Source organism: Crocodylus siamensis, chromosome 1 (genome assembly GCF_052110815.1).
Source record: "Crocodylus siamensis isolate JL-2025a chromosome 1, ASM5211081v1, whole genome shotgun sequence".
NCBI classification, from domain to species: Eukaryota; Metazoa; Chordata; order Crocodylia; family Crocodylidae; genus Crocodylus; species Crocodylus siamensis.
In genome coordinates this window covers 264598153-264622243 of record NC_143395.1, presented here as the reverse complement: position 1 = coordinate 264622243, position 24091 = coordinate 264598153, and the positions used below count along the sequence as shown (strand labels likewise).

Here is a 24091-nt window from a genome sequence, read left to right as displayed (position 1 = left end):
TCCTGGTTTATCAATCAGTCATGATCCCCACCTTGCTGTACAGACCTGAGACATGGACAACATATAGAAGACATCTAAAGTTGTTGGAGAAGTACCATCAATGCTGTCTGTGGAAGACACTTTGAATCCAGTGAGAAGACAGATGCACCAATGTTAGTGTCATTCTGCAAGTAAACATCACGAGTATTGAGGTGGTAATCATCAGACATCAACTTTGTTGGGCCATCCATATCATCTGAATGTCGGACACCAGATTCTTGAAGCAAGTTTTATTCTCCCAGCTCAGTCAAGGCATATGCTCAGAAGGAGGCCAGAGAAAGTGCTTTAGGGCGTCCTCAAATCCAACTTAAAAAATGCAACACTGATGTCAACTCATGTAAAACTATTGCCCAGGACCACCCCAAATGGAGGAAAAGTCTGCTGCAGGGATCTCAGTACTCTGAAACCTCATGACAAGAGGGGATAGAAAAGCAGGAGCCACAGAAACAGTGTTTTGCAAACCAAATCAAGAATTCAGTGCCACCAACCCCACACAGAAACAGTATCCCATCTGCAGTAGAGTCTGTCAATCCCAGATTTATCTCATCATTCATCTTCAGACCCACAGAGAAGACAACAATGGAAAATAACTATTTTTGACTGTGAGGGACTGCCGAAAAATGATTAGAAACAAAACTCCATTTTAGATACAAAAGGTGATTTACAAATTTGTAAGGTTCATAATATCTAAGAAAGATGTTGTCAGAAACTTGTCTGTGGAGCACCTCCAGAACTCTGAGTTTCTCCCCGCTGTCCTGCTGCTTGTCCCTAGGAACAGACCATAGTTTGTTCTGAGCCAACTCCTTATTTTCTTATGATCCTTATCGCCACTGCCCTTGTACTGGACTCACAGCTGCACAAGGGAGTATCTGCCAATTCTAGGTAGATTCCCTATGGGTTGTGAAAGAAATTGTAGGTTCCCCTTTCCATAAGATGGGTTGCCTTAGAATATCACTCACTCAAAAATCACTCTTTACCACAGGAAATCAGTAAGGAGCCAAACAACACAAATATTTATTATATAGAAGGAAAGAATTATGCAAGAAAAACTGACCATAACTTTGGGAACAGAACAAAAAGCCAGGTTAAGTTTCTTACCCTCTCAGAGCAGATCACTGGCAAAACTAGGAGAAGACCTGGTTTCAGGCTCTTGCTAGATACAATAGATCATATATATTCATCAGTGTCAGTTTTAGCAATTCCTGAGAGCAGTATAGATATACAGGAGCTGGAGGGAAGGTAAAACTGAATGTCTTTGTGTCCTTCGGCAAGAATACTCATGCAAATATTACCTTCCTGTTGACTGGCTGGTTGATGAAAGAGCTGGATTAGATTCATGATTTCTGAGACAGATCAGTGCTGGTCTGGCAATAATTCATGTGTCATTCACAGGTGAATAAAATTATGTGGGATTTATAAGAAAAATATGAATCCCATCTTTTGGAAAAATAACCAAGGATATATCTCCAGCTAACTTTGACAACTGACATGCCAACCAGGATTTAGTAATTTTGACACTTTTGGCTGGTTAAAGTGCAGGCAAGGTCAAAATGGCAGTCAAAATGCTATGCTTTGAGAGAAGAAATATATTAGGATATACAATACAGGAGGACAGACTTTGCCATTTCTCCCTCAAAAGGAACACCTGATCAAATGGTGTCATATGAAACACTGTTATAATGCCTATTTGCATTTCAGGTACGATAATGCGTTCTGTGTGACCTCAAATAATAAAAATAGTCATGAACATTAAGGTCATTACACATAAACCAGTATAAGTGATTGGAAACTGGTCTATACCTGCAACAAAACAGAAGTTTGGAGCACACAGACTTGTTTAAAAATGGCAGAACCCAGTCTAAGGGTGCAAACAGAAGTGCAGCCCCCCCAGTTGTAACTCAGAATGAGATTTGCAAAGTGTTCTGAGTTACAACATTACCCCAGACCAAACAGACGTTTACTGTTGGTTCCAGGGGGAAGGGGTATCTAGCTTCAGGCTCAGAGCCTGCAGCCAGGTTCTCAGAGCAACCCCCGGGTCTCTTTTCCAGTGCTCACTGTTTTCAGAATGGGGGGGAGGGGAAGGAAGTGGAGGGAGGTGGTTCTCTGGGGAGCACCTGTAGCTCAGAATTTTTCTATCTTTATACAATGTCCCTAGGCAGGATGGGGGGGACATCCTTTGTAGAAGGAAGGATTAGACCCCTCAGAGCTCTGGTGAACCGCAGACAGTGGTAGCAGGTGCCCAGCATGATTCCTGCAATTGTGCCAGGCACCTGTTGCTCACTGGAGCTCCAAGGAGCCCCATACTTCCATCTGCAGAGCATCTCGGCCACCTGTTATTGGGTGCCAGGCCCCCAACTCCCTTCCAGGAGAGAGACAGATCAGGTTACCATGGCACCCCTGGCCCCTGCCGCCAGACTGTCCAGTGTGCCATGGTGATCCGCTCTGGGGCTCCCCTGGAAGACGGGGGGGGGGTGCCCAGCAGCAAATCGGGGTGCCTTGGCCACTCTACAGAAGGAAGATTGGGCCCCTCAGAGCTCAGATGAGCATAAAGTGTCTAGCAGCAGGTGCCCAGTGCGATTCCGGCAATTTTATAACGTCAGTTATAATGGTGCAGCTGCTCCTGACAAGTGGATTCAAAAATAATGTTTTACCAACAAATTCTACAAAGATTATGTCGATGCTGGGCATGTCTCCATATGCATTAATGCACTGTAATTATTGCACATTACATTTAGTACATGTAATAAAAGCTAGTAACTTAATACACCATAACTGGTGCATCCTCTGCCAGCAAAACGGGGTCAGAGAGGCAAGATGAAGTGCTCTGGATCAAGATACAAGGGGGCCGTGGGGAGAAGGATCTAACGGTGGGGTCTACTACAGACCCCCCAACCAAGGGGAGGAGCTGGACCGGAAATTTTCAGGCCAGCTTGCAGAGGCACTCAGGGCAGGGGAACTCAGTGCCCAAGATGAGTAGTCTTTCCTTAAGGAGACGATACTCAGGGCACAAGGGATGACCAGCCCAACAAAAAGCAAGGGGGGCAGGAGTGCCTGAAAGCTCCCCTGGCTCACCAAGGGTGTATGGAAAAGCCTGATTGCCAAAAAGGTGGCATAGCACCCCCCTTCCACTGGGTGTATCTCCAAACAGGAGTATACCTCCTCTGCTCGGGCCTGTAGGGGGGCTTTCAGGAAAGCTAAGGCGGACTTACAGCTAGGATTGCATCCAAAATCAACGATAATAAAAAGTCCTTTTTCATATATATAGGGAGGATGAAGAAAGCACCGGGTAATGTGGGGCCCCTGCAAGATCCTCTGGGCAATATGGTGGTTGCGCCAGAGGAGAAAGCAGACCTCTTTAACCAATTCTTCACCTCTGTTTTCTTGGGCAAGGACCAGGACTTCCCCACCATGATGCAAGATGGACTCGAGGGGAATACCTCCAGACCTCAGGTTGAGAAGTACTGGGTTAGAGAGCTTCTGGAGGGGCTGGACATGTTCAAATCAGTGGGTCCAGATGCTCTCCACCCCAGGGTGCTGAGGGAGGTAGCAGGGGTTATTGCAGGGCCCTTGGCATGGCTTTACGAGCACTTGTGGTGCTTGGGACAGGGGCCACATGATTGGAAGATAGCCAACATGGTCCCCATCTTTAAAAAAGGGAGGAGGGAGGACCCCGGCAACTAAAGGCCCGTCAGTCTTACCTCTATCCTAGGGAAACTCTTTGAGAAGATCATCATGGAGCACATCTGTGATGGGCCGGCCTCAGAGATGATGCTAAAGGGCAACCAGCACGGTTTCATTAGGGGCAGGTCTTGCCAGACCAACCTGATTGCTTTTTATGATCAGGTCACAAAAGCCTTGGATGCAGGTGTTGCCGTGGATGTAGTCTTTCTGGACTTCAGCAGGGTCTTTGACACTGTCTCCCACCCCATCCTCATTAAAAAATTAGGTGACTGTGGCATTGACGCCTACACAGTCAGATGGATTGCAGATTGGCTGACAGGTCACACTCAGAGGGTGGTGGTGGATGGGTCATATATGACCTGGGGAGAAGTGGGCAGTGGAGTCCCCCAGGGCTTGGTTCTTGGGCCCACGCTGTTCAATCTCTTTATCAGCGATTTGGACGACGGGGTAAAAGGCACCCTGTTTAAATTCGATAATGATACCAAAATTTGGGGTGAGGTGAGCATGCTAGTAGGGACGGAGAGCCTGCAGCAAGACTTGGATAGGTTACAGGGGTGGGCTAGCAAAAACAGGATGCGCTTCAATACTGACTAGTGCAGGGTGCTGCACTTGGGCAGTAGTAACCAGCAGCACACTTATAAGATGGGAAACTCCCTTCTTGATAGCATGGAGGCAGAAAGGGATCTTGGAGTCATTATTGATGAACATGGGCCGACAATGTGAGGTCATGATTGGAAGAGCTAACCGGACCTTGTCATGCATCCACAGGTGCATCTCTAGCAGGGACAAGGAGGTGATCCTCCCACTCTATGCAACACTGGTCAGGCCACAGCTGGAGTACTGCATCCAGTTCTGTGCACCCCACTTCAGGAGGGATGTGGACAACATTGAGAGGGTCCAGAGGAGGGCCACCTGAATGATCCAGGGACTACAGGGCAGACCCTACAATGAGAGACTGAGGGACGTGAATCTGTTCAACCTTCACAATAGAAGGCTGAGGGGGGACCTGGTGACAGTCTATAAACTCACTAGGGGGGACCAGAAGGGTTTGGGGGAGACACTGTTTCCCCTAGCGCCCCCTGACATAACAAGGAATAATGGCCATAAATTGTTGGAGAGTAGGTTTAGATTAGACACCCGTAAGAACTACTTCTCAGTTAGGGCGGCTAGTATCTGGAACCAACTTCCAAGAGAAGTGGTGCTGGCTCCTACCCTGGGGGTCTTTAAGAGGAGGCTTGATGCCTACCAAGCTGGGATCATTTGAGCCCAGTTTTTTCTCCTGCCCAGGCAGGGAGTTGGACTTGAAGATCTACAAAGTCCCTTCCGACCTTACTTCTATTATTCTATGATTCTATGAACTGGCAGTAACGCACAGTAGTACCTACACATATCTTTTACGTGATGATAATGTGCAGTAGACTAATTCTACTGTGAAGATGCATTAATACACAGTAGAATTAATCTACTGCACTTCTAGCGTCTCATGTAGCCGTGCCCACTGACCATGTTCCAGGCTCTGGAGAAGGCATAGGATGAACAAGTGCAGCATAATAATATCCCATCCTTCTCTAAACATCTATCCATAGAAAAGATGAACACACAGTATTACTATTCAAGGGTCATAAGTCTGTAACACAAATGAGAGAGGAAGAACAAGGAATGACAGAAGACGGTGTACAGAATAAGAAAATGGCAGTTATCTGATCACATAATTTAGGAGAGGGTAGGCAGAGTTCACTTCCTATTAGCATTTGGGGGGGAATTCCCTCTGAAGTTTAAAAAACATTCTGGTGATAGAACAAAAACCCCACAATTTTTAAAAATTTACTGATTGTTAAGGTTTTGGGAGTGGGGTTTTGACCGCTGTATTATGTACTCAAATAGCTGACGGTATTTGGAGAACAAAGTGCAAAGAGCTGGGAATCAGGATGAGACAAGGATTTTTAATCTCAATTTCCATACTGATTGGTGTTAACTCTGTGCACTTCATAGACCTAAGCACTGAGCAAGGTCACGTAGGCCACAGGCAGATTAAATGGAGGGAGTACTTGTCGCTTCTGGATACTAATCAACTAATCTTCTATAGCTGTTTCATGTGTCTGCTCCTACTCTACCGTAAGTGAAGCTAAATGAGTAGCTTACCCCAGAACAAATCAACTGCAAAATGGTCATGATTTAGCCTCCATTCCTTCCAAGATAAAGAAGATACATGAAACAGTTACAATGGAACTACCTGAAATGCATAAGTCCCCTGCTCACTTATAAGTATAATGTTTTCCTCTGTACATAACCATATTCTTGCAGTGATTTCCAGAATGAATAGGCTAAATCTAGAGGGTGGCGATGCTGTTTGTAACCAATTAGCCACAGTCCACTCTGAGTCAGGAATGGAACCAGTATTGTTAATTCCCAATATTCCTCAGCTGTCTGCAAAACTGAGATATAAATAACTGGATTGTCATGCCCCTTTCTACTGGCTTTATGGGTATAGTACAGGGATAGGCAACCCCTGGCATACGTGCCAAAGTGTGGCTTGTGAAGGCATTTTGTTTGGCACATGTGCCTTGGGGAAGGGGCTGGAGCTGCACTGCTACAACAAGGATTGGGCCTCTCATAGCTCCCCCGCCATCCACCCCTGGCACGCCAACATCTTACAAATCAAGGTTGTGGGTGTTTTTGGTGCTCTGCCCATAAATCTTGCTGACCCCTGGTCTAGTATCTACAGTGCTCCATCATTCCTTTAGCTCAAGGAGTGCTGTAAAACTCAAGATTTATGCTGTAAAACTTAAGGTCCCAAGTTTCACCCCAGCTGATGATCCATAAGGGAGATGAATGTTTCTAAATAATAGGATTTGGGGGGTTTTGTAGGTTTTTTTAATTAGCCCCTCACAGGCCACACTAGAAGCCGCCAGTGGAACATACCTGACACGTGCTATTTTCTTCCACATGAGCCTTACCTCAGTCACTGCATGTGATGGACAGTTCTCAGGATTATGCGGTAATCCTGTAGCTGTTTGTAGGTTTCCTGGTTTACCCACTGTATAGAAGATAAATGGTAAGACCAGCAAGAAAATGAAGGAGGGTTTGAAAACAAAGATCTTGGCTCTTTCCATAGCGTTACCACAAGAAGAATTACCATGGACGGAGTAATTCCATGTTTTCTATACAGTTTTGCTGGTATGTAGTACATAAAGTATGAGGTGGTGATGTAGGAGAAAATATTGAACAATCGCATGGTTCTCTGACCTCCATTTATCCTCCGAATAGTCTTGTGGAAAAGCACTATTAGTAGATTACCAGGATGCATTATGGTTGCATGGGCAGCCTTAGTTTTATGGTATTAACTATTAAATGCTTTCTTTTTAAATTTTAACATCCCTTTAAGGTAGTTTTTTATATAATTATCTCTGCATGTGTATGATATGAAATGTATACAGAAAATGTAGGCACACACTTTGGAAGAAGAATGTAAGAAAAGATAAATTCACATTCTATATAGTTCCTTAAAATAGGTGTTCATCAGGGCAACATGCCAACAAAAAGGAAATAAATTAGGATAACAGATTGCTAACATGAACGTTTCTTGCATCTTAAAGAGTCTCTATGCACACTTTTGAGAAAGTGAAGTTCATAATATGGAGCACAATGTCACAAATATGGCTTTGAAGCATTTCTTCCTCTACTAGCATGGTTTGTTGATGATAAACATTACTGCATTATTCTACTCATCTAACATCTGCATTCTTTCAATTATTCTTCCAACATTCCACAAAGAACAATAAGAATTTCCTTCTGATTAATTTGGGAATCTTTTTAATTTTTGATATGCAATTTATTACCAACGTTATTTAATTCTACAGCCAAGATAGTTAAATTCTCCCCTTTTTAAGTAATAAAAAATTTGTACGCAGAAGACCATATGAAGATTTCCACAGATGTCAAACTGCATAATCAATTAAATCATTGACAGTCCATTTAAGAAGCATGGAAATTGTGGTTCTGGCAGAAATTCCACTTCTCATGAGAAACTTCTTTGCTACCAAAACTAAATGGGAAATTCAAAACTCAAAGGGAATCAAAATCTTCTACTGGGCAGATGAAACCTGCGTTTGCTAAAATAACCCACGCTGAAAAGTACTTTGCTTTGATCGATATCTTGATTAGAAGAAAAATATCTGGGTCAGAATTCTGGTGGAAACATAGGCCAAAAATCCTCTAATTTTTGTTAGATTCAGGTAGCTGACAAGTCCAGATTTTAGCAAGCAACTGAAATAAAAGACACTTTACTTACATGATAAATAAGGTTATAATACACTAGACAAAAACATTGAAAGATTTATTTCTTATTGAAAAATGAAAATGCAACTTTTTTTTATAGCTACATGTATGATATGTAGTCTTCTTACATGAGAATAAAATCTGCTTTATGCAGTGTTTCCTATACCCCCACCTACTATATTTACCTGAATACAAGACAACTTTGACTTTAAGATGACCCCCTAGAAATTATCTTCTAGACATGGAAAATGTATAAATTTGTTATAAATATAGCAAATATATAGCAAACATGGGGAGGCAGCAGTAAGCAGCTTGACCCTTATCTCTGCCCTCCCCACAACTTGTTCCTCCCGCTGCCTCCCTTATCCCTCATCCTTGTGTGCCCCAATACCTTGTCCCACTAGCATCTTCCCCGATGCCTGCGCTCACCCTATGACTGCCCCCCTGCAGTGCCTGCATCCCCTGCCACTTCCCCTTGCCTGTACCACCCTACAGTACCTGAGACCCTGATGCCTGCCCCGCTCTGTAATGCCTGTAACTCCTGCTGCCTCCCTACCCTTGTGCCTGTACTCCCTGGCAGATGTTCCTCCTGCTACATGCCCTTCTTACCCTCTGCCCCCACCAGCCTCACCAATTTACTATCAGTCACGGCTCAGGCCACGGAACGCATGGTAGCTCTGGACCTGGTCTTGCCATGCAGCAGCGGTTGCAGTGGTGGACTCCAGCCTCCAGAGCTGCTGGCACTCTTGTCACTGCTATGTGGCTGGGACAGGGGCAGAGCTAGCATGTGCTCCATGCCCTAGGCCAGACTGGGACTGGAGCTGCAACTGACAGTACGTAGCAGGAGAGGCGGGACACTGGGGGGTGAGGAGGGAAGGCCAAAAGCTGCAGGACGCAGGTCGGGGGGAGAGGGGAGTGGTTGTAGTTCTTATATATCAACCCTGAGCCTGGATGAGGGTCAGAGTTGGGACTGCAACAGTCCCCTGACCCCACCACTATCTTGCATTCAAGTCCAAGATGAGGGGTTCCCCCCACCCATGTTGAATGTGGGGAAAAACCCTCATCTTGGACTGGAGTAAATTTGATACGGTATTTACTTTCCACTTTAATAACCCTTCAGTACATTTACAGCTTAAATTGAAACACAGATCATTTCCAGCAATGCAGTATACCAAGATGCTTAAAATAGACTCTGTATTCATGCACGTGAATTTTGGCCAGCATTATAGGATGAAATCCTTATTCAATAATATATCTTGGGTGCAGTGCTGTAGAATCAAAAAAAATGACTTAGAATCACTTTTGACACAAGGGGATATAACTGATCACGTACAAATCTCGATGATGCGATTTACATTTTAAATAATGCTAAGACTGATAAACTCCTATTGAAATCAATGAAAGCAGGTCTGAGCAGAAAACAAACAAGACAGACCAGGGGATTTGGCTCAATTTTAGAGAAAGGATTTGTTTTTGTCCAATTTTGAGGACTGATTTCTCATTCCAGATTTTTATCCTCAATTCCATTTCAGGATTAGCATCACACTTTTTTTCTTATACTGTGTTTGGGTACCGCTGCTCCATCAATTAGAACAGAAGTGGCTGAAATTTTCAGTTGTACCTATATGAAAGTGAGGACCTCAGGCCACCTTCTTGGTGTGAAAACCTGGCTCCATTGAAGACAGCAAGTTTTTGTCATGATTTACATCATGTTGGCCTTTAAACTCTCCATTGCTCTGCAAAATAGAAATAATCACATTCACCTATTTACCTCACAGGTTGTTGACAGGGTCAGTAAGAATTTGTGAAAGACCTTAAAGGTGCCCTTTTAAATATAATTACAGTGCTCTTCATTACATTATATCTATCCTATGGCTCATCACAGGACACGTGAGCAGAATATCAATGGTACTCAAAACCTAAGGGCAAGAATGTGAGTTTAAAGGCACTGCCAACAGAGGTTAGCCTACAGCTTTTACCACTTCTCCAGGGGCTCCTACAGGTATGGCACCTAAGAAACATACTGAGGGGAGAAAATACCAAGATACAATATATGCTCCCAGTACTTCATTCAAGCTTTCACTCTACCTCTTACTCTAGTTTTCTATAAAAACCCAAGGAATCTAGCATTGTTGTCTGTGCAGGAGTGCCCTGGGCCTTTGTACACAAGGGACAGAAGGGGCGAAAAGTGTTTTGGAATTGGGTATAATTCTCCTTACACACAATCTTCTGGCATATCAGTGAAGGACTAGGCCCATCTTAGCTCTAAGTTGTTATTACTCAGTTTATTCAGTCTAACATCTTGGCTTGCATAGGGCGATACAATACTGCCCTTCTTCTGGACAGATACAAGTCTACAGAGCTTTTGTTACTGAATTACAACCCCCATATATAATTCAATCCAAATGTTACACTTAAAATTAAACTTTCTGTCTATGCAATTTGAGAGTCTCTACTTAAATTTCCCCTTTGTGCATGAAGTATAGCTTGTATCATGCTTTTGTTTTATTTGTGGTTTATTACAAATAATTCATTATGACTTCATCCTGAATAAAGAACAGGCAAAAGGTGTTGATTTAGCTCACTATAAACCCTCCAGAACCCTGAGGTGTAGACGTTTTCCTGAATGTGTCAATTATTTTATAATCCCAGAGTATTCACCTTTTACCCTGAATCAGGCCTGTATCTAATGTTCCAATTCAAAAAGGGCTCACACACAGACTAAGGACAGACATTTAAAAAGATGGAGCCTGAATTGATTCAATCTTTGCAGGTCAGTCTTGCAAGTGAATAGACATTCGCTTTCAATTCAGGAAATGCAGGCACATGCCTCTAGTAGCTCAGGCTAGAAGCGTGGGGGGGGGGGCACTAGCTAGAGCAGTCCTCTTTTCTCTTCAGCAGCAGCTACAAAGTTGTAGGGAAGCTGACACCCCTGCCCCTGCTGCACCATGTTGTGCTGCCCTGCTCATTGTGCTGGGGGACATGGAGTGGGTAGAAGGCGGCCGCAGCTGGAGCCAGAGCTCCATGTGCTGGGCTGAAGCCACAGGGCCAAGGCTCTCTCTGCCCCAAGTGGCACTGCAGGGGCTGGTCTGGCCATGTACCCACCCTTTCTTCCACTAGAGAGCAGAGGGGCAGGGCCAGCCCTGTTCTCTGGAGCAGACAGCACAGCTCTGCCCAGGGCTGGAAAGCATACTAAATGCTGAGGGACTCTGGTTTAACTTAAAGCAGGAATGGGTCTGGGATAGAAGTTGCTTAAACTGGTTTGACCCAGTTAAGTCTGATACCGCATTCAACCAGGTTTATCTTAAACCAGTGTTGGCCATTTTGAAACTGGATTATGTGCACTGAACTTATGTTCTGTTACAGGTTTAAATTGGTTTCTGATCACTTACACTGGTCTGTGTATAACTTTTGTCCTTAGCCACGAAGGGCAAATAAATAGATGCATAGATGCTAGGTTTGGAAGGGACCTCAGTAGATCATCAAGTCCAACCCCTTGCCCTGGGCAGGAAAGAGTTCTGGGGTCAGATGACCCCAGCCAGATGCCTATTCAGCCTTCTTTTAAAGCCCCCCAAGGTAGGGGAGAGCACCACCTCCCTTGGAAGCCCATTCCAAGTTTTGGCCACCCTTACTGTGAAAAAGTTTTTCCTGATATCTAGCCTAAATTTGCTCTCTGACACTTTGTGACCATTGTTCCTTGTTACCCAAGAGATGCCCTGGTGAACAGAGTGTCTCCAGTTCCTTGCTGCGCCCCACTAATGAATTTGTAGGCGGCCACAAGATTACCTCTCAGCCTTCTCTTGCAGAGGCTGAAGAGGTCCAGGTCCCTTAGTTTCTCCTCATAGGGCTTGGCCTGTAAACCCTTAACCATAAGAGTGGCCCTCCTCTGGACCCTCTCAAGGTTATCCACATCCTTCTTAAAGTATGGCGCCCAGAACTGGATGCAATACTTCAACTGCGGCCTGACCAATGCCGCATAGAGGGGAAGTATTACGGTATAAATCTGCATCTGTAAGACAGAAATGCAAGGCACTCCTTTCTGCAGAGCTCTAATCAACACACCATCTGCATTCTAATAGCCCAGGTCTATTGGAAGCACGGAGGATGTGAGTACAAGAGCTTGATTGAAGGGTTCAAAACAAATGACTTGTGGGATGAATTTCACTTCTCTCTATCCACAAATGTGCACAAGCAAATAGCATTTTTATCTTATGTTTTCTCATTTGAGATTTAAAAGCTCGAGTAATTTAAAATTAGAAAATTAATCATTTGCACAATGTTTTCGCTTAAGGGATTGATGGCAGTCTATATTCTTGGAGCCATGAATATCTCAGATAGCTCTGACTGATTAAATAACTTGGTTTAATATTTTGCTCCAAGACTGCTTGAGTGTACACTCAATGCAAAAGCTTGTCCTCATAAGTTTGAATTTCCATAATTACTCAGGCACATGCCTTTAAAGTTCATTTTCTACAAATATTTTTGTCAAAAATACTCCATTGTATGCATGTTTGCAGACACTGTACATAACAGGCACATAGAAAGGAAAGAATGAAAAGGTATAAAATATTCACAGGGAATATTTTCAGCATTCAACTTTTACTCAGTGCTATTCTCTGGTATGCATCAACAGACATTCTCTGTTGGGTCAGGGGAGCAGGGAGTGTGGGGCTGGTGGGGGAATCAAGCTCCATTTTGGAACCAATGCAGCCAAGGAGCTGCCTGTCTGCAGTCTGTCTCCCTGAGCCCAGCCCCACAACCACAGCTCCAGTGCTCTGCCGGATGGCAGGGGGAAAAGGGTGGTGGGGGGAAGCAGCAGGTTGGGGTTTGCTTGGCTGAGCCGAAGTAAAAGCAGATGGATTGGAACCTCCCCCTGAGTCAGAGTGCTCAAATCCACCCATCCTCACTCCGGCTCAGGCTCAGCCTCCCCTCACTTCTCTCCCTGCTGTCCTGCAGACAGCATCCTGGGTGAGGCTGGGCTGCATCAGCCCACCCCCACTCATGTGCAGGGACTTACAGAATTTAATGAAGGTGCTCTGCCTTGGAGTGCCTTCTTCTGAACCCTCATGTAATGAGGGTTAATTTGTCACACCATCAAGCACATTTAAAGAGTTCTGCAGCCATGCCCTTCTATCAGGGCATGGTTGTAAACTGCTTGCAAGGGGCCAATTGCACAACAAATACCACTTCTGTCAGTGCCTCTATAGTTTCACTGGGCCTGATTCTTCATTGTTTTATACCTCACATAATGATGTATACCCTGCTCTACCACCGCTTTGTATCCATAGGCAGGGAAAGGCTTTGCTATTTTACTAATAAATAAATAGGACACAGAATCCATGTAAGATTTTAGATTAAATGGGTATTGGAGTATTTGATATTTTTAACCTGTCTTCATCGAGGTACCTGTGATAATCCAGCAAAGCAGGTATCACTTTCACTCTTGTATTAATAACAAAATTGAGGAAGAAATACTCCTAGACCTCCCCATGAGATTAGCACTCAGTATTAATTCTGATTTGGTAAGGCTTATGAATCTCACTTGCATGTATTGAGGAATGGATGTCCCCGCTCCTGATGAAAAAACCATAGAAGCAACTGTTCTTATAGTATCTATAACATATTGTGGGAAATGGAAACAGTTTTTCAGTGACATTCTTTTGATAGCAATCATATTATAAGTTACCCTTTTTTGGAAAGGTCAGCACATAAATCAACACAAACACACACAAAATGTACTGCACACAAATAAAATAATAGGGCAAACATCACCAGATCCAGACTTTACTCATCATAGGAACAAAAGACTAAACCCAACGCAAATAATACAAGAAACAAAAAGTACCATTTAGGTATAAATTCAGTGAAGATAGGTCCTGGAAGCAGACTGGTCTCTGTTACCGAAACTCAGCCTTTCATTTTATTCCAGTGTTGCTTGGATTCTTCCCTTGAGACATATTTAAAGATATGTGGAAATATGTTTATTCTGTTCTTTACTATGAGAATACCATTGCACTTATTTAGCCAAATATGAAAAAACAGAAAAATATGGCTATGGCTCCCAATGGCTTATAGATCTTTTGACTCCTACATTCCACCCCGACACACTTAGCTTCAATTAAATAGTCAGATTAGGTGAAAGAGCTGATTTTCCAAATACTGTAATTACATAAGTGAAGGCTGTAATGCACAGCTGTGAATAAAAATACTGGCACAAAGAAGCATATACAGAAATCCTTAATCTTCTGCAACCTACTTGTCCAAGATACAGCATATGCTCCCAAATACCTCAGTCAAGCTCCCATTCTAACTTTCTATACACCATCCCAGAGAATTGAGCCAAGGACACACTTATACAGCATCAAAACATATGCCTTTTTCCTCTCTTGATTCTAAACCATCTCTTACGATCACCTCTCTCATGCCACCTTCTAGAATGCCCTGGGTGAGGTCATATTTCACTGGAAGGTATAGCAGATCCAGGGATGGTGCATGTGTGTTGCGGTCACACTTCCCTTGTGTAGTACACATGCAGTGAAGTTTCTGGCATAGATAGCTCTAGTCTTGGCCTCTGGTCTTTGTCACCAGTCTCACCCCTTATGCCGGTGAGTTCTCTGCCACACACCCACTTTCAAAATCTTAAATTTGCAGGTACTTTACTCTTGGGCCCTTTCCTTTTGCTTTCCAAAATTCTGGTGACCCGCTTAACAAATTTCACTTGTTTCACAAATTCCGCATGGGAGCTTGGAACCATGTAGAACTGCTGAATTTGGTTTAAATGTCACTGCTAATCATATTTTATTTAAACTTCCTTGGCCTGTGCATCTTCATACAAGCCTTAACAGAAGAAATTTAGACAGCCAGTGTAGCCTTTGTGTTATCTTTATACAACTGTTTAGAGACATTACAGTTTGTCAAATAGAACAGTATTTGCCTCTGGACATAGAGTGTATAAATGTTAATTAGGCAAGTATTTCAAATCATTCCTAACCAGTTTCACTGAGTGAGTAATATTAATGGTTTGGCCAAAAGAGGCACCTCACCATAACCCAGGCCTGGCTATCATGCATACCAAGTATTCATTTCTCTATGATGGGTAGATTGAAAAGGAGGTGGGATCAGAGGATCAAATGGACTGGAACCTGCAAGATCGTTAGCCAGAGAGGCAGATGAAGGTGCAGTGTTAGCATGAGTAGCCAGAAAACAGTGAGGAAAGATTCCTGAACCCAGGAAGTCACCATCCGGGTAAGATACTAAAGAGGAGACTAAGTGGAGTATCTTGTGGGAGCTAAAGCAACAATAAGATAATTTGTCAGATATCCTGGCTAAATGCTATAGCGACATACTGCATTGCTATTTGTTGTAGACCATCTGTCAGTCTCAATCAAAGTAGCACTGGGACAGTTAAAAGCAGGACAGGGTTTCTATGCTCCATGAAAGTTTGGATTCTTTAGATAATACGAGCAATTTACATGATTATGCAGCTTATTAACCTTACCGTCTACTTCCACATTTTGGCAATACTTCTTTGAAAGAAATGCACTGACTTTATTTCTCACAGACTATCAGGACTATATTGCTATGTGTGCGCACATACAGATATACAAGTATCCCACAAATTTCGGATGGAATCCTTGGTACAGAGTTAGAACATTTCTATTATACATGCACATTAGACAGCTTTATTGCAAAATACTGCAGAGTAATTAAAGACTTAAATGGATATACACATCTGTAAAATAACAGCCACACTAAAATATTTTCAGTATTTAAATCTTTCATTTATATTTCATGTTCATTTTGACTTGATAAAATATTTTAATTCTTTTTCTGCTTTAAAAGCCAGTTCATAAAATCCACCTTTATGATGAATTTAACAGCCCTACAAAATACCTTACTACAAAAAAACTTCAATGAATATAATGCTTTGTAATTTTATATTTGATTCTACAAGTGTGATCTTCATACACGCACTACACAGGATAACTAAATTCCCTCAAGAAAGTACTTAAAATTAAATGTCCTTGAGTCACTTAAACATAAAGGAAAAGAACTAGAGTTGTAAAAGTAAATTCCCTAAATTTGCTCTTCCATATGCAGCACAAAAGATCTGTGAAGAAAGAATACATATGCAAGGGCAAAGGAAATTGCCATACAATATGACAGAATATTGTTTGCAACAAAAATTATTTTTAAGGTGAGGAAATTATTTAGTTACTTTTATGTGCATGTGAGTCTTGTACTACATATCTACAATTAACAGGATTAACTTCACTCATTAAGTTTCTGAGAAAGTATGGTGATTCAGGGACACAAATCTAAAAAAGGAAAAAAAATACCAAACGAGTTTAACTTCTTCCTCAAAAAATGACATTATGCAAACTTTTTTTGTACCATGTTCATTTTCCATTGCATTCCCCTAACCTTTCTTCATTGCTCCTCCATGGGGAAAAAATACACAAGAAAAAATAATTCACCCAAGCAAAGATGTCAAAATTGATCAAGACAATTTTACCTTCAGGAGCTTCCACCTAGCATTCAGATCTTCCAGGCAGTTGAGATTATACTGAGAAAGCTGGATATCAGAGGAAGGGAAACGGTGAGCCAGATCATTTACATGATTCACGTTGTCTTTAAGAGGTGCAAGTTCTGCTCGGTAAGCCTGTGTGAATCAAACATAAACAAAGTTTGGTATAGCCAACATCCTTCAAAAATTATGCACTCTACTTTCCCATAATTGAACATGACAAGTTCCAAGTCTTAAACTGAAAGAAAAAGATACACTGATCACAGGATCATATACCCTGGGTTTTATTGTGCTTTACTGGCAAAGCTCTGCATTTATATGGTTGGATCTACATTAAAACCACCAGTGGGATTTTGCTTACTCGACCAAATTTTCAGGCAAGGCTTCTAGTGAGCAGGAAACACAGCAGTTGTTGCATCCCCATCCTCTGAATGTGTACTGTGCTGCCCACCACAGCAGGCCAGTATGTTAAAAGCATAATTATTTGAGGCTGATAATGCTGTGATACTAATACAGAGAATAGCAGCTCTGTTTTTTCAGTACTTTGGGAGAAATTCTGGCTATAGTAAAATCACTGTAAAATCATTGATGTCAATGAGACCACAGTTTCACCCGATTTGCCTGTGCATAAGAAGAGAGTATAGGTAGAAAAGTACTTTGTCACATCTCCTCCTCTTTCCATGCAGAGGCAGGAACATTCTGTATTTTATTATAAATTCTTCATTTTTTATAAAGAAAAAAATTATAATACATGTCATAAGATTACCTCAAAAGCTACTCATAACAATGATATGACCATTATTCTGACAATTTCATGTAATATTTTTAAAAGTCATGTCTATGAAAGCCTAGAGAAATTACTTCCAAGTAGCTTTATTTCAAACCATGGAAAATAAATTTGAGGATGCTCCCAAAGTACATTTAATATACTCTCAAAGCACTGCTGCATGGACATGATACAATGCATCATGGTGCTCCAGGGAAGAGAGGAATTTCTATGCAGATATTCGAAACAGTTGCAATGTTTCATATCTGTCTTGCCTAAGGAGACATTTATGGATTTTTAACATGATACATTGCATCAAAATGTACCAACCAGCCATTTCTAAGGGACAAATTCTGTCATTTTCAGGAGTACTTTAGGTAATGTAATGTCTGCACACAAGGATAAGATCATTTACTTGGCTTATTAGCCTTGCTTTACAGCAATAAGGAGAATTTGTTTCTTTTTGCATTTTGCTATGTAGATCAGATATGGCCTCTACCTCATTTTGGATCATCAAAGAAAAACCATCTGAAGACCTTTAACTAATCTCTTTACTTTATATGTGAAAATTATCCAATGAATACTCAATATCTGACTGAAATTCAAGTATCCTAACATGCTAACATTACTTAAGACACTATGATGATGAGGTCAAACGGTCATAAACTACTGCGAGACCGTTTCAGGCTGGACATAAGGAAGAATTTCTTTACTGTCCGAGCCCCCAAGGTCTGGAACAGCCTACCATCGGAGGTGGTTCAAGCACCTACATTGAACACCTTCAAGAGCAAATTGGATGCTTATCTTGCTAGGATCCTATGACCCCGGCTGACTTCCTGCCCTTTGGGCGGGGGGCTGGACCCTATGATCTTCTGAGGTCCCTTCCAGCCCTGATGTCTATGAAATCTATTGGATACTACACAGATTAATGGTTATAAACCACAAATATGGCAATCGATCCAAAAACTGTATATTATACGTCATTAATGCAAGATTCTGCATCAATTAATTACACTAAGTAATACCTCACAATGCAAGTTATCTGACGAGTTAAATGGAACTCCTATAGTTATGTGCTAGCAGAATTGCATTCAGGAGAAAATGTACATGTTGTGGTAATTATCCTCCCCTCCTCAATATATAGTAAAATTCTCTTTAATGGCAAGCTGACACAAACATACAAACTTTAAATGGGGTTACATAAGTGAAGAGACTGATGTGAGTGACTTGACTTCAAGAGTTACTATATAGAAATCAGGCATACAGAACATGTTTCACTTAATTTTACTAGTTGCACATCTGAAAATCTCCACTGACTTCACTGGAATGAAGCCTGATTTACAACTCTTATTAGGTTTTTCCTTTATGTTGATCAAAGAGAAAAGAGAAACAGAGTGAATGAAAGCATGGGCAGATAATTTGAATGAATACTTCTATTCCAGGCAGAAGCTTCAAACATGCCCTAAATGAGTCAAGTGTCATGGTCACAATCTAGCAACCGTATAAACCTTCTTATTCTAAAGTCCTCATAGCAAACAGGGCACTCAAAGTACAGTGCTTACAATGAAATGAAACGAAATCAAATCAAATCAAAAGCTCTACTTATCAAATTCAAATTGTTTATTCAGGCTGTTTTATTCAAGCTGTGCACACATTTAAATAATCTGGGAGATTTCTCCCAGGTTTGTTCTCCTGGTCGAAAATCTTGCACAGAGCTGTGTGGGTACACACACATGCTGAGGCTTGGAAGACTAGAGAGCTTGCAGTGCTGACACTGTGCTGCTGGGGGAGGAGCTATGTGCACACATGTCAGCATGCTCTACAGGCTCCATAGATGGTAGCAGGGTACAGGGCAACCTTGATTGGCTGACCTCAACTGCCTACTGCCAGCTTGCATTCCCCTGCAGCACAGCATGGAGAAAGTGAAGAGGGTGTGTTCTACTCCCTGCAAGTTATCCTTAATAATACGTCTTCATTAACTAAGATTTTAAATAGCCAAACTTTTAAAAATATGGAGTCATATTTCTGAGAGAAGCCACAGCATATACAGACATTATTTTTCCCAGGGGAAACTCTCTTGGGAGTGATTTAACTGTGGTTGTTCCCAGGTTATTTTTCTCTTGAAGTGGCTATTTTTATTCTGGGAGAAAAAAACTAAACCTCTGTATACTCATGGTTTCTCCTAGGGGAATAGCAACTTTCCTAGTAGAAGGTTAACATCTGCACAAGGATTCTGTTAAAAGTAGTTCTAATATTGGCCTCAACTGAGGGGTGACATAAATAATCACATAAATTATACACTGAGTTGGTCTAGATTAACATGAGGATTCACCAGGGTTAGCTAAGACATTTTAGTGAGTGTGTCAAAGCTAATGTTGAATGGCAAGAGGTATTGACGTGTATAGCAATAAAAGGAACCAGAGCATAAGGAGGGTGTGGGAAGGTGTAAAATATAGCATATTTCCTCCCCTACTCTTCAAACAATTTGTTTTACAGCTTACTCCTTGGTATTAGTTGCTTTTCCTAATGCAATTTCATACTTTTACACCATCAATACATGCTTTGGACTAATTAATGTTTATTTTGCTCATTATCCAAAACAATCATTGCACTAGCTTTTTTTGCCCATCTTCACACCCTCTAAATTCAAAGTAGGGATGTAAATGTTGATTTTTAAAATGTCTGTTTAACCTGTTGTAATTACAATGATTAAACAATTAATTAGTAGGGGGGAAGAAGGACTAGTACCTAATAGCTAAGCTACATGGACCCCAGTGCATTTGCTTGCAGTCTCCCTCTGCTTGCTGTAAGCAAGAGCCCAGGCTGCTCGTAGGAAGTGGTGGGGAGGCTGCAAGTGGCTGCACTGGGGTCTGTGAAGCCTAGCCATAGGTACTAATTCCCCCACCCTCTGCCTCATTCCTTTCTCTCTCCTCCCTCCCTCCTGCCCTGCTGCCCTTTGATTCCTGCCAGGGCACCTGGCAGCTTCCCATCCCCCACTTCTTTGCCAGACTGTGCTCTGCCACATGCTAAACAATAACTGGTAAGCCATAACTGGTTATCACTGGGCTTATCAGTTAAATAATTAATCATATTAAGGTTGTATGTTTAGTAGAATTTGTATTAATGCTACATGCCAATATTAAGTTAAACAAAACAGAATATTAAAGAACCTTATCCAATGCTTTAATGACATCCAATTAATCTGAATTATTTTACAGGTAATAAACTAGGATGAAAGCCACATAAAGATGACACCAATATGACTTCATATTTTAAAAGTTTGGCTATTTAAAAGCTGAGTTAATGAAGATATAAGGATAAGTTGCTTTATTTATCCCAGAGTACATACACTGATAGCAAAGGTTAAGTTGTAGGTGAAAAGACAGTCATCTATAATTCTGTTTTGATTAAAATACTTGTATATATATATTTTTTAATCATAGCACTTAACTCATATGTAATGCTTCAACAATAGATTACAATGGCGAGTTTTTTTACACTGGGGCTGCTGTTATAATTAGTATATTTAAATATGTACATACACATGCACAGATGAACACTCCCCTCCTTAAATATATCTTTTACTTTTTACATGTTTTGCATCAGATACACTATAGTTCAAACAATATATTAACATACCTCCAAAAACAGTGGACATACAGAATGGAACCTTCACGCTGTGGTAGTGTAGTATAGTTGCAGTTTTTAAAACCATTAATTCCTTTCTACTTTTACATTTTAGGTTGATCTAAATGTTTAATCATACAGAGAGGTTAATTTAGGCAAAAACTGGTGGGACCAGTATAAATTCACCTGAGGAAATGAACTAACTTAGATCAGGAACTGGTTAAGCCAATCTATTGAACACCTGTACAACTGGGCTTTTTTTTCCCACCCTCTTCCACTCTCATCCCTGGACAGGCAACCTCTCCCTCCCATACCGACCCACCAACCCTATTCTCACCACAGATCTGCCATTCCCCACAATTCTGCCAACCACCCCTACAGACCTGCTGGCCCAGACTTCTCCCCAGCCCCCAGTTACATGCTCTGGTGTCCCTGACAGCTCCCAGGATTGGTGAACACCTACATTCATTGCAGCTTAAGGTGAGCTCTATGAACATTGACTGGGTGCAGCAGATGATTGTAAGCATCCTAAGCCCCTTCTCAGAGGTACATACACATGCCATATAACAGCTCATTACAAATGCTGTCCCAATGAAACCAAAGAAATTGCTTGAGATGTTATAGCCTTGTGCAAATAAGAATTTGAACTGCATCTGATATTCTGTGCTACAAATTTGGTAATGTGATCTGTAGAGTCCTGCTAATGTTTGGTTTTTTTTTTTAATTCATAATTGAAAGTTTAATTTCACCCAAAACACATACTCATACCAAAGATAAATGATGCATTTGTAATGCAGCCTAACCAAATACTGGACTAAGCACTTAAAGTCTACAGCACCTTGCAGAATCTAATAAAATGCTCATCACAAAGAGCTGTATGTTCTCCTTCAAGTTGTATCTGCTGTCCTTCATAAAACTTAGTTAAAATATCGTTTAAATGGTTAACCACTTTGCAGGTGTGCATGTCATCCAAAGGACAAGTCAAGAATCCTCAGAAGAAACTGAGGATGGCTATACAATCACTATACCATGGAAGTATCATTACCAATACATTGTTCTGCCCCTTTTGCTGGACAATGCATTCCAAGCTTTCTCACCATAATACCACCAGCCTTTCAACTGTAGTTGCTCTTGTGTAACCTTTCTGCAGAGTGGCTACCATGCATTAGTATTAATATAACTAATGAAGGATGTGCATCAGGTTGCACACAAAAACAGCCAACTATACAATTTTTTTCAAAGGCAACATACCCTGTTTCCTGAATCGCAGCTCTGAGTGAATGACCACATACGGTTTTTAGTGAAGTATTCCTCCTGTGCATACTGAGTGCAGACCAATTTGGTGACATCTCCTTGATAATACAGGATACTGCCATGTTGATATGTCTTTCCTTCATATGTCTTTTCCATTACTAATCCCTACCTACTACCCCATGTGCAGCTTAGACCTGAAAATGTAGTCAATGATCCTGGTTGCCTCTATAATCAAAATACTAAGTGCAGCTAAATGAGACAGGAAAAAGGAGGTGGGATCAGCTAAGCTGCCTTTCTGTCTGTAGATTGTCAGGACAACATCACTATTCTTTATGCAGCGCAGAGAAGCCTCAATACTGATTTCTCATGCGTGGGAGTAAATCTCACAAAGTTAACAACAACACTTTCTCATGCAGCTTGTACAAGACGGTAATTTTGCACTTATGTAGTTCCTTTAACTCAAACCATCCCAAAATCCTGTACTAATTAAATAACAGAATCATAGAAAAGTCAAGTTGAGAGAGACTTCAGGAGGTCATCTAGCCCAACCCCTTTCTCAAGACAGGATCATATCTATCCAAACCATCCCATACAAGTGCTTGTTCGTAAAAATACATGACAACCCTCAAATACAAGGCACATTGCCCCTAAATACTAAGAACAACCTAGCCAGACACACGTAAAACAGTAGGAGAAAGGCACCATCAGCGTCCTGTTGCTGCAAGTGTTGTTAAAATACCCTTGAGAGATTCAAGGAAGAAGAACATGCTCCAACATTACAGAGGAAACCAGTCTCCCACACAGCGTACACTGATTTGACCACTGATTTCTTCCTGATCCCAAATGTTGCAATCAGCCTGATCCTAAGAAGAGAGGCAAGGGACTCTAACCAAGAACTTCTGACTTTTAATTCCAGCAAGGGAACTGGCACACTCCAGCCTTGGTTGAGTAAGTTTTTTTAAAAAAGCCCCAAAACTTGTAGCAACAAGAGGGGGAAAATTCCTTCTGGTCTCACATGGCAACAGAGCAAAGCCCAGAAGCATGGGAAAAAACAAACATGTTTCACTCTGCTCTGGACTCTGCATACAGCAAATAACTCCACACGTCACTTCCTCCAAATGGAAAGCCAGCACACCCTTTTCTGTCATGCTCCCCCTGGATAAAGTTATCCTAGAACTTTTCATCACGTATACACAAATAGCATAAAAACATCATCCACTATAGTAAGGCAGCTTGGAATTCAGCAGTTGTTTAATCAATATAACATCACAATGCAATACCTTAAGGTAGGAGGGTAAGACACTCAAATGTAAACACAGGGCCTAGGGACAGACATTACACATAAACCAGTTTAAGTGATCAGAAACTTGTTTAAACCTGTGCCAGATAGATATACAGTGCACATAAACTAGTTTCAAAATGGCTGAAACCAGTTTACGCTAAACCTGGTTGAATGTAGTGTCAAATTTAACTGATTTGGTTCAAACCGGTTTATACAATTCTGTCCCAGACCCCTTCCTGGTTTAAGTTAAACCAGAGTCCCCCAGCATCCCAGAATGCTCTCTGGGCTTGGCTGGGCTTTATGCTCTATGCTCCAGTGGAACAGGGCTGGCTCTTCCCCTCTGCTCTCATCACTAGAGACATGGGGCAGGGGTATGGCCAGATGCCAGCCACCAGGACACCTGGGGGGGCAGGGACAGGTGTTATTACCTCCCCCTCTGGTGTCTGGCAGAGGGGACAGGAGGGGGCTTATTCTGTCACTTGCCCCAAGCAGGGAGGGAGTGGCAGTGGCTGTGGTTGGGGCAGGCAGACCTGGCTGTGCTCCCCTGGGGACAGTGGGCAGAGAGGGGAGAATAACCCTCCTTCCTTGCCCCCCGTGCTTCAGGTGTCATGGCAGCCCACTACTGCAAGCACCAAGG

The 24091-nt window shown here is 42.0% G+C and overlaps 1 protein-coding gene across 7 annotated transcripts in view; it reads right to left on the bottom strand.

Annotated features, from left to right (window-relative positions):
- Window positions 1-24091, bottom strand: part of DMD (dystrophin) — a 2140576-nt gene that overhangs the window by 228574 nt on the left and 1887911 nt on the right. For all 7 annotated transcript variants that reach the window (XM_090061814.1, XM_090061802.1, XM_090061811.1 and 4 more), the window contains one exon: window positions 16514-16660. In XM_090061814.1, coding sequence (XP_089917940.1) covers window positions 16514-16660 — 147 coding nt within the window. The remainder of the gene's footprint in view (window positions 1-16513; window positions 16661-24091) is intronic.